The following is a 17222-nucleotide window of genomic DNA, read 5'->3' as shown; positions in this document are numbered from 1 at the left end:
CACAGATGGTTCCAAACTGCATGGGCTCCTGTTTATGTCAATCGTGTGTTATCAGGATTTGAATGCATTTTAACGTTTAGTTTTTTAAAAGATTTGAAAGAAATATCATTTAAAGGTGGTATGTCAGGTTTTCTAAAAAGAGTATCATCTTTTGGTCAGCTTCATCTTTTCCAGGGTTTCTCATTCAGATCCTTTTTCAGTTGATTTCTATTTTCCTCAGCCATGGCTTCTGTTGACAGTTGTTTAGGCAGTTTTGGGTAATGAGGTTAACCCAGTGGTCCTTTTTAATTCTTCATAAGTGTTATTACTATAAATATGCAATGTGGGAGTACTTAAGTGCTCTATAGATTTTTGTAAGAATCATGGATTTCTTAGAGAACATGGTAATGTTATTCTTATTGTCTAAATGCCGGCAATAACTTTAAAGCTCATAACTCTTTAAAACTTACATTTTTTTAAATTAAGCCACAACATATTTGTCCTTCTAGAGGAAATCTACAAAACTCTGAGAAATACAATAAAAGGTATCAAAAATGGAGAGTCACATCTTGGAAGGGAAACTAACCATTACAACAATAGTAGTTTTTCCAAACGTAATTTCTATACAAGTGTTAACTCCGTTGTCATGACAAATGAGTGGAAGTTGAGGATGAGGTAGTCCCCACTGCATCAGAAAATTTAGCTGTGTAGGGGAATAGAGAAGGTGTCACTGGAGGGAGCCAAGAGAGTCAGATATAATTTATTATTTGAAAGATAAGAAAATCTAGAGCATGTCCAAGTGCTCAGGCTTATTGAACAATATAGGGAGCAACTGAGGAGGGATATTTTGACTCGCTGGGATGGAGGAGGCATGTGGGGTGTGTTGGTAGGATATCCAAGCAAGGTTTTTGAGAAACTCTGTGGGGGGGGGTGTAGAGATTGGCTTTGAAAAGGAAAGGAAAATTGTACATTTTCTGTGAAGTCTGAGCCTGTTGAGAATGAGGTGGTGAATGCGAAGTATGTCAGAAGTTTGAGAAGAGGGGGGCTCGTGTCAGGATCCCAAGACCCTGGGATCAAGCCCTGCATCAGGCTCCCTGCTCAACAGAGAGCCTGCCTCTCCCTCTATCTTTGCCTGCCGCTTTGCCTACTTCTGCTATCTCCGTGTCAAATAAATAAATAAACTCTTAAAAAAAAATAGTTTGAGAAGAGTAGAAGAGCCTTGAAAATAGGCATTTGAGGAGGTAAATTAACCATTTTGCTAGAAAAACATAGTAAGACTGCTGTGTAGTATTGACCATGAACTTAAGAGTGATAGAATAGAATTCTGCTTAGTTTTGTGACCACTGCCCACCCCCCCGCCTTGCTGCTATTCAGATTTCTTGCTACAAGTGTGGGGGAGTCAAGTGGTCAGGTGCAAAGTTTTGATCTTGAGACCATTGATCCCTCCTCCTAGCTCTGTATCTTGAAGAATAAACACAACCTCCACCTAACACACAGTGCAGCGAAGGCAGTTGACTTTCGATGTCCTCATTCAGTTAAAGCTCTGTGGTGGAGGGATGGGTCGCTGAAGGGAGTGCAGCCTTGTTTTGGGTGGTTTGGGAAGCTACATTCAACTTAATGTGGGATAGTTTTCAAAGTTTCTATTGATTGTAATTACTTTGGTGTCTTTCAAAAAATTGATCGGTTTGAAAATGCTTCTTATTTAGCTAGAAAAACGAAACAAAGCCATTTTTTCCCTTAGAATGGAAAAAAAGAGATGTGAGATTTAAAGTTCATAGCTGGTAGCTTTGCGCAGTGGCAGTATCGTAGCCAATGAGGTTTATCCGAGGCGCGATTATTGCTGATTAAAGTTCATAGCTGGTAAAATAAAAGGATGTAAATTTTAGATGGACAAAAAGTAGGAAGTTGTACTCCCCATGTTTTATATTCAAAACCCATATTTGGAAGCACAGTGCAATGATGCAAGCCTGTATTTCTTACTAATATCTCTTCTTCTTTCATTTTAGGAAATAGTCTAGTAAGTTTAACCTTTCATTTATTTAGTCTTCATGGATTAATTGAGTACTTCCATTTAGATATGATGAAACTTCGTAGATTTTTAGGTAAGTGATTCTAACCTGCTTAACAGTAATAAGATTTAAACAAGAACCTGTTTAAATTTTCATTACTTCTGTCCATTAGCTATTGCTCTAAAACAAGCTACTCCAAATTTAGTGGCATGAGATGACATGCATTCGTTTAGCTCCTGAGTCTGTGGGGCCACTGAATGCTGCTTGTGGTCTGGCTGAGCTCAGTTATGGGCCCAAGGCTGACCATAGGCCAGCTGCTCCGTGGGCCTTGCCTGGGACCTCACCTGAGACCTCAGCTGGGGGACACTGGGCTTCCTGGGGCTTAGCTGTCCATGGTCTCCCATTAAATTAAAAGGAGGTAGAGGAGTTTGGCACCTTAATAAATTCACATTAAAAACAAAAAAGAGGAGCACCTGGGTGGCTCAGTGGGTTAAAGCCTCTGCCTTTGGATTGGGTCATGATCCTGGGGTCCTGGGATCGAGCCCTGCATCGAGCTTTCTGCTGGGGAGGGGGGGCTGCTTCCTCCTCTCTCTCTGCCTGCTGCTCTGCCTACTTGTGATCTCTGTCAAATAAATAAAATCTTAAAAAAATTTTTAAATAAAAACAGAAAAAAAGGAAATATTTATCTATTTGACAACAAGCCGAACTTATTCAAGGATTAGTGACCAGTGTCCATGAGAGAGCTGGTGTCACCACGCCCCCGCCCCCCGCCGGTCTCGGCACTGGCTCTCCATCACTTCCACCACATCCTGTTGGCCAAAGCACATCAGATGGGGATGAGCAGCACCTCTCTGCCAGGAAGCTTTGAAGGTTCAAAGCCATGGCTGGAGGGCAAAGTGAAGAAGGTGGGACACTTCTGCAGTCGGTCTCTTATACTGACCACAGCTTTGTTACAAAAATGACACTGTTTCTGTCCTTTTTAAAAAGTTTGAAAGCTCAGACTTCAAAAAATCAAGTACATTGTATTTAGGTGTTCTCTTTTTCTGATCCCAGAAATCTCTTTACAGTAAATTTTAAAGATCATTTTTAACATGTTTAAACAAGCAGGTTGATATTTGCTTAGGACTGCTGTGCTAGGAAAAAAGTTGAAGTTTTTCACCAGCTATGTTAAAAGAAGCGTGAGGATTATTTCTTACTCTTTTAAAGAAGATAGTATTTTCTTTCCTCTTAAATACCAAACAAAGATAAATTCATTACCTAGGCCTTTGAGAAACTTCTCATGTATATTTATTTATAATTTATATGCCTGTAATACTATACTTATATATTATATAAATTATAAAACACATAGAAAAATAGATACTAAGAAAAATGAAATGATTGTTTGAGAAGATGAATTAAAGTAAATATAGAATCCCAGTGCTCATTCCTTCTCACCGGTGAGTCCTGGTTTATCACTGTGGAATTGGCTCACTTGACTCAGTGACCAGTAGATTAGGGTATTATGCTATTGGGACCATACTGCAGACCTGATGGCAGTGGGGACAGCTCTACCCTAATCCTAGTCTACTTTTTCATGAGCATGACAGATACTGAACAGAGAGTAGGATTAGCAGGAGGTCCAGCCCTACTACTGAAAAATTAATCCCAGATCCAGAAGGTACCCCACTGATGAGGCACCTGTAGGCTCATGTTCATACACCCCCAATAACTGTCATATTTTAGTTTCATATTGATTTTTGTTCACTGGTAACTGTTGAGAATTAAAACAGTACTTGACACAGTATGTGTTGAATGAATTATACTGTTTTTTAATTAAGCTGAGAAACTTTTTAAATTACATTGAAAAGAGGGAAGTTCGGCACAGTGATAGATTCACATTTTAAGAGAGAAAAACATTTATTGTTTTGACATGAATACCTTCTGAAAGTTTCGAACAAGTTAGCCGTCAAATGGTATTGATTCATTGGTATGCATGTGAGTTATGAGGTGATTATCATCTCTCTGAAGCTGAAAGTTAGCTGATAGCCACATGAAAATTTTAAATGGAATCATCTTAATTTTTGTACTTGTACATGTTTCTCAGCTACAGTGAAATCTGGGGTCTTTTGTCTTTGATGCAGTTATGATTCAAGAGGATTACCACAGTCAGAACCCTTACCACAATGCAGTCCACGCTGCAGATGTTACTCAGGCCATGCACTGTTACTTAAAAGAACCTAAGGTAAGGTGCTGACATTTCCAGTGGGTGAAAATCCTAAGAAAATTCCTTTGACTTACTTTCAAATACTTTTCCTTAAATTAGTGATTTGACTCAAAATGAGAGTCTTTCTTCACAAGAAAGAGATCTGCCTGGATCACATTTGCCACCGTGGTTCTATTTATAAGTGCAGCAGCTGGAGAACTGGGTGATTGTAGACAGTGAGGCTGAAGTCCAGGCAAGGTCCAGATCCTAGCAACCCCCTGCCCCCCCAGGGCTGTCTTAAGACACTGGCATTTACACCAAGCTTCTTGTGAGCTCCATGAAGGCTGGACAGCGTTAGTCCAGGTCAGTGAATGAATGGGGAGCTACAGAAGGGAAACCGGAGACTATAGAAACCTCTCCTGGTTGTGGTGTAAAAATGAATCTGACAAGACCAGGAAAACAGAGGCCTGTCGGGAGCTGTTTCATTTCAATGCACCATGAACGAGCCTAGCAGCCCAAGCTAGAACAGGTAGCCTTGGGGAAGGAGAGAGGTGGGTGGTCTGTAAGGTCTCTCGGGAGTTTGAGTGCCTAGGTTATAGTGTCTGCATGCACACGGGGGAGTGAAATAGGGAGAAGAGTCGATGAAGACCGCAGGGGGCAGCTGAGTAGAAGGTGGGATTCTGTGAGAGAAAGAGTGTAGAAAAGGGAGCAAGTTTTGGGGGTTAAGGCTGGTAGAAATGATGAGTTCCATTTTGGATATGTGGAATTAAGCATATTTGTGTGATATCCAAATGGAGATGTCAACTAGGTAGTTGGATCAAAGACTCTGGAGCACAGAAAAGAATCTGTTGGAGCTACAGATGAGGGAATCACTGACTGAAGATGATAACAGAAAGCCACGTTTGCCCGTGGACGTTTCCTACCCCTGAGGCTTCTGAAATTACATTTGCTTACTCTTAGCTCTGCTTATAAACTCCTCTCCCCTGGGATCCAAATTCTGGCTAGATGTTAGAAAGGAAAGCAACCCTGACCAAACCAGTTGTGCTAGTTGATGCCAACTTTGAGACTATAGCTCTGCAGTTGACAGTCTTCTGATTTTTGAAGAGATTGTAGAATATGTGAACCCCAATTTTTTTAAAAGGATACACATCAGGACTTTATTTATTTTTAAAAAGATTTTATTTATTTATTTGAGAGAAAGAGACACACACAGCAAGAGAGGGAACACAAGCAGGGGGAGTGAGAGAGGGAGTAGTGGGTTTCCCGCTATTCAGAGAGCCCGATTCGGGGCTCGATCCCAGGACCCTAGGATCATGACCTGAGCCGAAGGCAGATGCTTAATGACTGAGCCACCCAGGTGCCCCTCATCATAACTTTTATAAAGTTTATTTATTTTAGAGTGAGTGCACATGCATGCCTGTTGTGGGGGAGGGGCAGAAGGTGAAGAAGTGGGAGAGCGTATCCCAAGTAGACTACCCACTAAGTGTGGAGCCTGATACAGGCCTCGATCGCGCAACCCTAAGATCAGACCTAAGCTGAAATCAATAGTCAGGCATTTAACCAACTGAGCCACCCAGGCGCTCCACATCACAACTTCTTTTAAAAAGCAACTTTATTGTGGTATCACTTATATGCAATAGTAAAATGTATACATTTCATGGGTACATTTTTTTTTTAAGATTTATTTATTTATTTGCCAGAGAGAGACAGCACAAGCAGGGGGAGCAGCAGACAGAGGGAGAAGCAGGCTCCCCACTGAGCAGGGAGCCCAATGTGGGGTTCGATCACAGGACCGTGGGGTTATGACCTGAGTCACCCAGGTGTCCTTTTGTTGTTGTTGTTGTTGTTGTTAAGTTTTATTTATTTGTCAGAGATCATGGGTAGAGTTTTGACAAATGTATACTCCCAAATGCCCCAGTTTTTTAATCGAACTTTAGAAAATCTCTGGGCCAAGACTGAAGCCTCTATTTGAGAGTTCTTTGGGAGAAATTACTTCGTAAGAAATCACCATACCATAAATGGAATGGTAAATAGAATGATGAAGGTTAAGTGTCCTGTTCTGTGAGTCACAGGAAGTTAATTAACCTAGGGAACATGTCTGTGAAGGCTTCTCCCCTCCTGTCTTCTGCTGGCCGCACCCAATCCAGGGTGACACCTGGAATCTGGGGTACGGAAGTTAACGTTGACGCCAGGCAGTGGGCGTGACGAGAGGGGCAGAGAACATGCAGGATGCGAAGGTTGTGGATAAAAATGAGTAAGGACAGTCTTACCCACGCAGCTCTGGCAATACTAATTTTTAAACTCTTTTTTTGCCTGGGTAGCTCTGATAATTCTTTTATATAAAAACTTTTCATCGTTGACATACTCAATGAACTTAGCCAGAGCTTCACTGAAGGAGATAGATAAAATCACTGAGCCCTCAGATGCAAAAATTTCCCTTCTCCTTTATTGTAGTTTACATTTTAAAAGAGAATCGAAGTTTTGAAAGTGCATTTTTAAAAAAGCCTTAAGATTATATCTTTTTATTTCCCAGGCTTTCATGTGGCTCCATGTTTTCAGGTGCTTTCGTTCATTAATTGAGTACATTTTCCCTGTGCTAGGAATCCAGTGGTAAACAGGACAGGATAGGTCACAGTGAGAGAAGCAGTCATTAAGCAAATAAATAAATGTTGAGCTATGGGACGCCTGGGTGGCTCAGTTAAGCGTCTGCCTTTGGCTCAGGTCATGATCCTGGGGTCCTGGGATCGAGTCCCACATTGGGCTTCCTGCCCAGCAAGGAACTTGCTTCTCTTTCTGCCTGCCTCTCCCCCTGCTCATGCTCTTTTTCTCTCACTCTCCGAAAAATAAGTAAATATCTTCAGAATGTTGACATGTATTTTAGTAATTGCCGCCATGGAGAAAGTGAAAGAGAGGAGTGTACTGGACAGTGACCAGTGGATGGCAAGCATTTACGGCTTTAAGTAGAGTGGTCAGAAAACACTGAAGCTGAAAGGGAAAATTTGAGGGGGAGTCAGCGTAGAAAGATCCAGGCACAGAGGAAATCATAAATAAAAAAGGCCTAGATATAGTATTTAGTAAGAAACCTGCTTTCAGTTGCCATGTATGATTTCTGTGTAAGAGCTAATTCCTGGACTCAAAGTGAAAAAAGAAATATTCAAAGCCCCCCCAAATTGCTAGAAAGTAAGGGGAAAGTTCCTTCTCTCTGTACTTGCCTCAGCTCTAACTTTAGTGTTTACTTTTTATGTTTTGTATCTGCACTTATGTAGATTACAATTTTGTTCCAGGTGAGCCTATTAACAGTTAATAGCAACAATAAAAATGGTGAGGGTTTTGATTGAACACAGGAAAACTCACTGTTACTAGTTTTCTGTTCGGTGAAGGGCCCTGCTGATAGCTTTGCAGATACAGGTGAAGCCTCACTCACAGACAGCAGACGATTTGCAGTTTCTTAAGACTTCACATGACTCGGCTGTCAGCATCACCAGATACAGTCACAGGAATGGAAAGAACACTGGCTTTTGGTTTTAATGCACTTTAGAAAAAAAAACTGTATTAATGTCATTGACTTCTCTGTCTTTGTTATGAAGCTCATAGTTTTCTTTCTGATGAAATTTTTTTTTACAAGTTGAAGTGTTACATTTTTATTCAAAACAATTTTTTTTATGTGGATTTGTTTTCAACTTAGAACTTACTTTCCCTTCATAGGACGTTTAAAAATTCAATTGTTCCTCATGTTTCTCTTTTTAATGGTCAACTTTTAAATCTACCTGAGATCATTTGCTGTCCTGTGTAATGACACATTAATTTTTTAAATTAAGTCTTATTCTGGATTACTCTATTCTTCTAGGATAGTGCCTGCCTATTCTTTTGCAGCTTTCCCTCTGTTTTAGTTATCCTAAGACTATGATACCTCTGCATATTGCTTAATAAATTACTTGTTCATGAGATGCCCACAGCCAGATGCCCACAGCCATGCCCACAGGTCAGGTTGTTTATTTCAGACATGTCTGTAACTAATTCTCTTGTCACACTTCAGCTTGCCAGTTCTGTAACCCCTTGGGACGTCTTGCTGAGCTTAATTGCAGCTGCCACTCACGATCTGGATCATCCAGGTGTTAATCAACCTTTCCTTATTAAAACTAACCATTACTTGGCAACTCTGTACAAGGTTAGTACAATTTATCATGGAGCTTAATATTCTTGCATTCTAGAAAATGTTTTAATGGAGTCGAAGTCATAAACAGAGTGTCTACGAATGTTGGAATTTTAACCAGATTAATATTACCTATCAAGAATTCTTTATGTTCAGGAAGAGGCTTACCATTAAATAACTCAGATATGCCTTTTTTTTGTAGAATACCTCAGTACTGGAAAATCACCACTGGAGATCTGCAGTGGGATTATTGAGAGAATCTGGTTTATTCTCACATATGCCATCAGAAAGCAGGTAGGCTGGATTAAGACACATTTAATTTGTTATGAACTATGGAGATTAAGCTGGCAAAACAATTTTACAAAGTTTTAAAAATTTATTCAGATGTTCCACAGTTTGCAGTTTTTGTTAAATTTACTGGCTAAGTTACTTTACAAATTTACATCAAAATTATAGTAATTTAAACATTCTACAGTATAGAAAGTAATTTTTTTTAGTGAATTTTTATGGCTCACTCTATGGATTTGAGGATTATAAAATTCACTCCAAACACAATGGCTCAGTCATAGTTTACTACTTATTGATGTAAACAGTATTATATATTTCCATGTTACACTCATTATAATAAAACCTTACATTCTAGGTGTAAAGAAATTAATCGTTCTGTATAATAAATACACTCATTCAAATAAGTTTCAGGAAGTTTTCAAAATGGATAAATAAAATGAATGCTTTTAGTTCGTTAGCTTAGTCCTGGAGTGACTTCTGGAGCTATAGGATAAAATAGTGATGGAAGGAAAGGAAATACTAATTTTTTTTTTAAAGATTTTATTTATTTATTTGTCAGAGAGAGCGAGTGAGCGAGCACAGGCAGACAGAGTGGCAGGCAGAGGCAGAGGGAGAAGCAGGCTCCCTGCCGAGCAAGGAGCCAGATGTGGGACTCGATCCCCGGACGCTGGGATCATGACCTGAGCCGAAGGCAGCTGCTTAACCAATTGAGCCACCCAGGCGCCCCTAATTTTTTAAGTAAAGGCCATTTGATGTTAAGAAGGCCATTTGAAAGCCTAATAAGAAGCAGCAGCGCAAATGAGTCCAATATGATGGTGGTTGACAAAATCTCTTACCATTGATCCACAAACAAAACTTTACTAATGCCTCACTGAGAGACAATGCACTTAAGAAAACCACATAAATGGGTATAAACCATCTAACGCTAGAAAACAAGGTGAGGCATAAATATATGTTTGGGTACGAAAATTTAAGTTACTATCATAGTTCTTTCCTTTTTCCCTTTCATAATTTAAAACAACTTCATTTTAAAAACTTAAGTATCTTGTGTAATGACCACAAGAAAAAAGCTGGACTTTATTTTTTATTTTTTTAAATCTTTATTCACGGATACCATTTGGAGTTTTGACAATACTTCTGGTAAGTAAAATTGTTTCTTGCTGTAGTACAAGTCTAATAATTGCGTAAACCATAGTTTTTATAAATTATCTTTTTCTTGATTAAGGCAGATTAAAATGCTTGCTTTATTCCCTTTTTGTCATGCTTTACATTTGATGATTAACTCTATTGATTAAAAACTGAAAATAAGGAACACTGCATAATAGCATTCTTTCATGTTTCCTTTATTTAGGGTTTGTTTTACTTAATATCCAGTATTGTGAGCCTTTTAATCTGATGACAGCTCTTTACTGATCTTTATACATAGGTAATATTTGCTATGGCCCATTGAGGGGAAAAAAGGCAGGGTTTTTTGTTTTGTTTTGTTTTTGGGTTTTTTTTTTAGGTTTATTTCTCTTGTTATTTGACTTGAGACAGTTTAAAAAATGATATAATGTATTTGTATTAACATGTTACCTTTCCCTTTACAGAAAAGTTGGATTTCATTCAGATAACTTTGATTCTTGAATTACAATTCAAGAACTGAATTGTAATTTTATCTAAACTTTATAAGATTATTTGGTGGGATTTTATCAGTGTGTAACTGGGCATCTTTGTCAAAATACCTACAGGAATTAGTTGTTGAATGGGCTGTTCTTTCTCCGTTTGAACCAGCCTTCGTTTGAACCTGGCTTTCAGATGTCAGACACCAAAAAATAGACCAGAGTTGTTTACCCTCAGCACATCCCAGCAAAGAATTTTCTAAAATAACATACCAATGCTATGTAGATTTTTTTCAAGGCAAATAATTCCTCCTTGGCTGGCAAAATAAATCTTTTTTGTAATGTATGCATATTGATATTTTCCTTTAAGCTCCTTTGGTTTTAGTTTTCATTATTTTAGTAGGTTTTCTTTAATGCATTTTTAAAAATTCATGTTTTGTGATAGGTTAAAAATTGAATGGCAATTAGAATATTAAGTTTAAGAAAAAAAATCAAGGGGTAACTATTTAATTGAAAGTCTTGTATTTTCTCTTTATATTTCTCTAATTGCAGGCAACAAATGGAGACTCAGATAGGTGCTTTGATACTAGCCACAGACATCAGTCGCCAAAATGAGTATCTGTCATTGTTTAGGTCCCATTTGGACAGAGGTGACTTACAACTAGAAGATGCCAGGCATAGGCATTTGGTTTTACAGGTAAAATGGGGCTGGGAAAGATTGTCTTTCTGGGCTAAATCACATACCCATTAGAATAAAAATGAATTCTTCTGGGGTAGCTTTCAGAGTGGTCAAATCTGGAGGGAAAGCTGTGGAGTCTCCTTCCGTTACTGAAGCACTTTCCAGAAGGTGAATCTCCTCATTTGGAAAGCATCATTGCTTTTGTAGTTTTCATATTTGAGATTTCTAACAAAAGTGTTTTTTGTGAGATTAGGGTGCTGAGCTGCAGCGGGATCCGAATCAATTCTTGCATCTACAAATGAGAGAGAATCACATGATTTACTTGTAGCTTTACGTTTAATCCAGTCCTTCCGCATGGCTCTTGGATATTAGTAAGCATGTGTAGTTAGATGAGCAGTCCTTCCGCATTCCTGCAGAAATAACTGAGAGCCCTAACAGCATCATGAACTTAAGAAAAAAGACAATGAGTTTTCTGTTGCTGTACTTTTATTAAGATGTTATTTTTCCCACGATTAGATTATGAGTATGTTGAAGCTTAGTACAATTGAAATTTTACTTTTTCCTTAAAAGACTTTTAATATTTTGCTTGCTAGATGGCTTTGAAATGTGCTGATATTTGTAACCCATGTCGGACCTGGGAATTAAGCAAGCAGTGGAGTGAGAAAGTAACAGAGGAATTCTTCCATCAAGGCAAGTTACAGTTTTGAGTGATAAGTAGTCTGTTCAGTTCCATTTTTAGCATCATGTGGATAAACTAACCCAGGCATTTACAGGAGTCCAGCAAGAGATGCTTGCTATTTTTAGTGACAATTCACAGTAGATATACATAGAATAAATAATGTACCAATTGAACACCTATTTTGGAAAAAAACAGTTCACTTTTGAAGTGATCAGATATGAATATATGTATGGATTTGTAAACAGATGTAGATCAGGTTGGAAATTTTGCTATACAGAAAGATTTCCCTTGTTCCATCTTTGCCCTGTGAGGAAGGTATGGCTCTATGAACGGCAGGATATTTTTAGTAATTGAAAGCCAGGAACTAAGGATCTTCATTTCAAGCCCCTTCCTTTTAGAAATGTAAGTTTTAAATTAAAATGCTGACAGAAATACAGTCCTGGGGTAACACCTAGTGAAGTTTTTCATCTCCTCCATTTAAAATAGGATATCAGGTTGGCAACTTTTTCTATCTGTGAATAACTTAAAAATTCAAAAAAGCTAAGTTAGAAGCCATCCTCTCAGGAGGATTAAGTATGTCATTTTTCCTAAGGAATTTACAGGTAAGATGAGGACTCTAATTATATACTTAAGCAATAGGTATGTTCCAAATTAATAATTCTTTTTTTTTTTTTAATTTTAGGAGATATAGAAAAGAAGTATCACTTGGGTGTGAGTCCACTTTGTGATCGTCAGACTGAATCTGTTGCCAACATCCAGATCGGTAACTGTGCTTATTTAGTTATAACTGCTTAGAAAAGTGCTGCTGACTTTAGTTTTGTCAAGAAGAGATGCACATTTGAAATATATAACATTAAAATTGTGCTCATTTCTATTTTTAATTGAAGAAATTGTACCATTTTTTTCCATTTTTGGCTTTCATAATTTGCTCTCATTTGATCTTAGGTCCCCCAAACCATGATTTTTGCAAAACAGGTAGCAGTAGCTTTGTGTCTGTTCTGACACTGAAAGAATACTCGTGCTTCTTTTGCACGAGTCTGGCGTTGCCAGTGAGAAAGGGGACCACTGAGCGAGCAGGACCATAATGTGAAGATCAGTTTCCACTACTGCTTCCTTGTCTCTTTTCACTCTGCTTTTGGCTCATTCTTCAGCCTCCTGCACAGGCCTCTGCTCCGCAGCATCCACCCCTCACGCACCCATAGCAGCTTGGGACTCGGCCCTGTTCCCCAAATCTGTGATGCCCCTTCACTCTTTCCACCTCGCCGTCCTTCCCACCTGCCTGCTGGACTCATTTTTCTGGAAGAGCCACCTCCCCCAGAAGCTGCCTTCCGCTGTCTGCAGGCAGAGTCACCCCTTTTCCAGACATCCAGAGCACAGGATCCATGTCTCTCCTGGTTCCCTGGCCCTTGCCCTTGGGGATGTGTTCCTGAGGGCCAGCCACGCCCCCTGCAGGCAGGGGGCACTTGAGAACTTTACTCGAGCGTAGCTGTCATGGAAAACAAAGGGAGATGGGCTGTGACTGCAGTTTGGACAGCTTGTTGTGCAAGAGCAGGGAGTGGCCGGTGGAGTTTTGAGTGTAAAGTAGGAGGACAGTGTGCCGAGGGGCAGGTCAGCTAGGTATTGAGGGATGAGTATAATTTTGGTAGTTGGTGTTGAGTAGGGTCTTGGAGCATTGGTGAACATAAAATGTGTACACAAATTTCAGAAAGAGAAAGTTTCTAGAAACTCAGACGATAACATGCTTCTGCACCATAATACTTTGAAAAGAGGGCTGTGCTGTAGGGTGAGAAATTCAGAAATCTAATGCTCACATTGTAACCACAGAGGATGGTCACATGGAAGACAGTGGGTAGGAAAGGACTTGACCGCAGAGAGAGGGGTGGGGAAGATGAAGAGCCATGCCCAGCAGAGTGGGGCGCAGGCCTTCAGGAATGGTGTGGGGGTGTTGGGGTGCCCAGAGATCTCAGGCAGCCAGGAAGCCTGAGGAACTTCACCGAGGATGATGTTTTCTTTGGGGAGGATGAGAAGACAGTTAAGCAGCAGATCTGTTGTGTCTCTTCAAATGCCAAAGAATGGGTGAAACATGGGCAAAGGGGATTGAATCGAAGAGAGGAGAGTGGGTAGCAGAGTCCCCATAGCTGCCCTTCACATTCTTTTGCCTAAGTAAATGACCCCCTCGGTTAATGAGGAAACTTACAATGAGGTTTTTAAAAATTGCAGTTTTTAAAAGGGAAGAGAAGCTGGATCCCTTAAACTCTTCATTTCCATCTATAGATCTTGTCCATGTTGGACAGTTCTGGGTAAGGTTATCTGAGGGACAAAGATTTCACAGAAAATGACAGTAACAGTTGACATCTGCTGGCTCCTCACAACCACCCTACGACAGAAGTACCACCGGTAGCCTCCTTTTCAGGTAGTTTGCCCAATTTGTACAGTTCACAGATACTGGTTTTTTTACATCAAATCCCAGGTAAAACAGGGATTGAAAGTTCTATTTCTAGGATAAATCATGGGACTGTAAATACTGTGACTACTGAGAGCCAGCACAGGGTCAGTAAGCAGAAGTCATGTTTAATCCAGTTTCCTTCTCTAATAGGAATAATAGTTTGTTAAACAAGAAAAGATTATGTCCTGGGTAAGTAAGGCATTTGGCATGGTGTCCTGTGGTGTGTGTGGAGGTGAGAGAAGCCTGTGGGCTAGAGCAGTAAGTGGGTTCCCGGGCAGCTGATGAATGGCGCCCCACCTTCGGAGAGGGCCCTGCGTGGCTGTCTGTGTCCAGGACCCCAGCCATTCATTTTCACCAGGTGCTTAAGAGCTAAAAGAATGAGGTTAACTTAGAGCCTGAAGTAATACTTCCGGATTGTTGGGTGTTACAGGCAAGATCCGGAAGCTCTCAACCAATTGGAATAATGGGTGGATCTCATTTGGGGATTAAACTCCAGCTGCTCACGACTTCACTGTGGCACCTTGAAAAGACAGGGCGTTGGGTGACAGTTCAACTTGGCACTGTGGTGTGAGGATGGCTCCCAGAACAGTGCTGCTTTGACCAGTGATGACATTTCTCTATTTGTTTTCTCTCTTCACCAGAACACAACTTCTTGAGGGCATATCTATTCATTGCTATCTTCCTGGCCACCCTAGAACAGTGCCTGGCAGATAGTCGGTTCTCAGTTAATATGTGTGGAGGGAATGGAAGAAAGCCTTATTTCCAATAGTAACTACTAGTTCAGATACCACAATCTGTACAGTTTTCTAATGAAAAGTCAGGTGCTGATTGCTTTGTTGCCTAAATGTAACCTAGGTTGTCTGTGGTCCACATGGTCTTTTGCCAAAAAGAAAAAGTTCTGGAGGTAAAGAAAATTTTAAGCACTGTTAACGTAGCAGTGACAGAATTTGCATTTTGTCATGAGTTTTGGCTTTGTAAATTCTGACTCAAATAAAGTGGCCAGTTGTAAGCATGACCAGGTGTGAAGACTGTGCTGCTTCAGTTCCCACCTCATCACCCAAAGGCCTTTGGAAAAGACCCCTCCTCGCCTCCAGCTGTCTCAGTGGGAACTGTGTGTCCTGCTTTCTGCAGAGCTGAGAGGGCCACTGAGTGTTTGCTCAGATAGGATATGCTTGCCCAGTGGAGAGGAATCGTCAGAAAAGATTGGATGTATTTGTCAGTTCACCTTTACTTAAAGTCCCATTGAGTTACTCAATAGTTCTTCAGAGAAGTTAGGTCAACTTACGCACACACATCCTTGCTGAAAACTTAGGTGATGTCCGGTTAGGACTTAAGAGAATAAACGCTGGATAGATGTTCTGAAGATAAAAGTTTCAGAATATATGTTAATGCCCTTTTTCTCTTATTTTCTCAAGGTTTCATGACTTATCTAGTGGAGCCTTTATTCACAGAATGGGCCCGGTTTTCCAATACCAGGCTCTCGCAGACGATGCTCGGACATATGGGGCTGAACAAAGCCAGCTGGAAGGGGCTGCAGAGAGAACAGTCCACCAGTGAGGACACGGACGCTGCGTTCGAGGAGTTGAACTCACAGTTATTACCTCAGGAAAATCGGTTATCATAGCCCCCAGAAGCAGTGGGACAGACTGCCTCCTGTAGGTTTTTAGAAATGTGAAATGGGGTCTCGAGGTGAAAGGACGTTCTCTTGGCTGCCAAGGTTTCCGAAGGAACGAGGCCAGCGTTATTCCCAAGGTGTTGTCTCTCGGATCATGTGACCCCAGTTTTTAATTATAAGACCTGAACACATAGCAATATGCATTTGGCTTTCGTGTGAAACCTTGAATATGCAAAGCCCAGCAGGAGCCCATTGGAAAGGAGTAACAGAGGAAGTTTTCCGGTGTGCCATGAGTCTTTCAAAGCATTTATTCTTTGAACCACGAAACTTGAACTGTATCTTTCAGCAGAAATCTCTTGGAATTTAACCAGTCTGATGCAACTTTGTGTATCTGTACCTTCCACTAAGTTCTGAGAAAATGGAAATGTGAAGTGCCCAGCCTCTGCTGCCTCCTGCGAGACTCGATGTTTACAAATCAACTCTGAAATATTGGTTCTAAATTGCCTTGGAGCATGATTGTGAAGGAACCACTAAGAATTTTAAAGATCAAACTGAAACTGCAGCTCTTTCCCCCTGGTTTGCCTTTTTTCTTCTTTGGATGCCACCAAAGCCTCCCATTTGCTATAGTTTTATTTTGCGCACTGGAAAACTGAGCATTTATCGTAGAGTACCGCCAAGCTTTCCCTCCAGTGCTGTTTGGCAATGCAATTTTTTTTAACTATTAGTTTTTCATTTGGGGCGGGAGGGGAAGAACACCAATGTCCTAGCTGTATTATGATTCTGCAGTGAAGACATTGCATGTTGTTTTCACTACTGTACACTTGACCTGCACATGCAAGAAAAAGGTGGAATGTTTAAAACACCATAATCAGCTCAGGGTATTTGCCAATCTGAAATAAAGTGGGATGGGGAAGTGTGTCCTTCAGAGCAAGGGTACTAAAGTCCCTTTCGCTGCAGTGAGTGAGAGGTATGTTGTGTGTGAATGTGTGGATGTATGTTTGCGTGCATGTCTGTGCATGTGTGACTGTGCATGTGTTATATTTATCCACGTGGGAAATTATTTATTATTTTAGAATGTGACACAATGCGCAGCCACACCGGGGGAGGGGAAGGTAGGTGAGCTGTACCAGACTGCTCCAGTTGCCTTAAACTATGCACAAAGCTAAGTGACCAAACTTCTTGTTTTGATTTGAAAAAAGTGCATTGTTTTCTTGTCCCTCCCTTTGATGAAACGTTACCCTTTGATGGGCCTTTTGATGTGAACAGATGTTTTCTAGGACAAAATCTAAGGACTAATTTTAAACTTCAAACATTCCACTTTTGTAATTTGTTTTAAATTGTTTTATGTATAGTAAGCACAACTGTAATCTAGTTTTAAGAGAAACCGGTGCTTTCTTTTAGTTCAACTGTATTTCCCTTGTTACTGTAAAAGACTGTTTATCGATTATGTTTACAGTTTGTCGCAACAGCCATTTTCTTGGGAGAAAGCTTGAGTGTAAAGCCATTTGTAAAAGGCTTTGCCATACTCATTTTAATATGTGCCTGTTGCTGTTAACTTTTGATGAATAAAAACCTATCTTTTCACATA

At 40.2% G+C, this 17222-nt stretch overlaps 1 protein-coding gene and 1 pseudogene across 4 annotated transcripts in view; both read left to right on the top strand.

The window, feature by feature from the left end:
* Nucleotides 1-17222, top strand: part of PDE7A (phosphodiesterase 7A) — a 111205-nt gene extending 93983 nt beyond the window's left edge. For 2 of the 4 annotated variants that reach the window (XM_032882649.1, XM_032882650.1), the window contains exons 6-13: nt 1986-2081; nt 4112-4212; nt 8210-8341; nt 8529-8620; nt 10768-10912; nt 11488-11584; nt 12256-12336; nt 15435-17222. In XM_032882649.1, coding sequence (XP_032738540.1) covers nt 1986-2081; nt 4112-4212; nt 8210-8341; nt 8529-8620; nt 10768-10912; nt 11488-11584; nt 12256-12336; nt 15435-15643 — 953 coding nt within the window. In that variant the 3' untranslated portion in view covers nt 15644-17222. The remainder of the gene's footprint in view (nt 1-1985; nt 2082-4111; nt 4213-8209; nt 8342-8528; nt 8621-10767; nt 10913-11487; nt 11585-12255; nt 12337-15434) is intronic. The other 2 variants (XM_032882651.1, XM_032882652.1) reach the window with 2 other exon arrangements.
* LOC116882357 lies at nt 1763-1888 on the top strand (annotated as a pseudogene).

The sequence above is a fragment of the Lontra canadensis genome, unplaced genomic scaffold (assembly GCF_010015895.1).
Source record: "Lontra canadensis isolate GAN:19392208 unplaced genomic scaffold, GSC_riverotter_1.0 scaffold83, whole genome shotgun sequence".
NCBI lineage: Eukaryota > Metazoa > Chordata > Mammalia > Carnivora > Mustelidae > Lontra > Lontra canadensis.
Note: the sequence above shows the minus strand (reverse complement) of the source record. Positions and strands in the feature narration are given on the sequence as shown.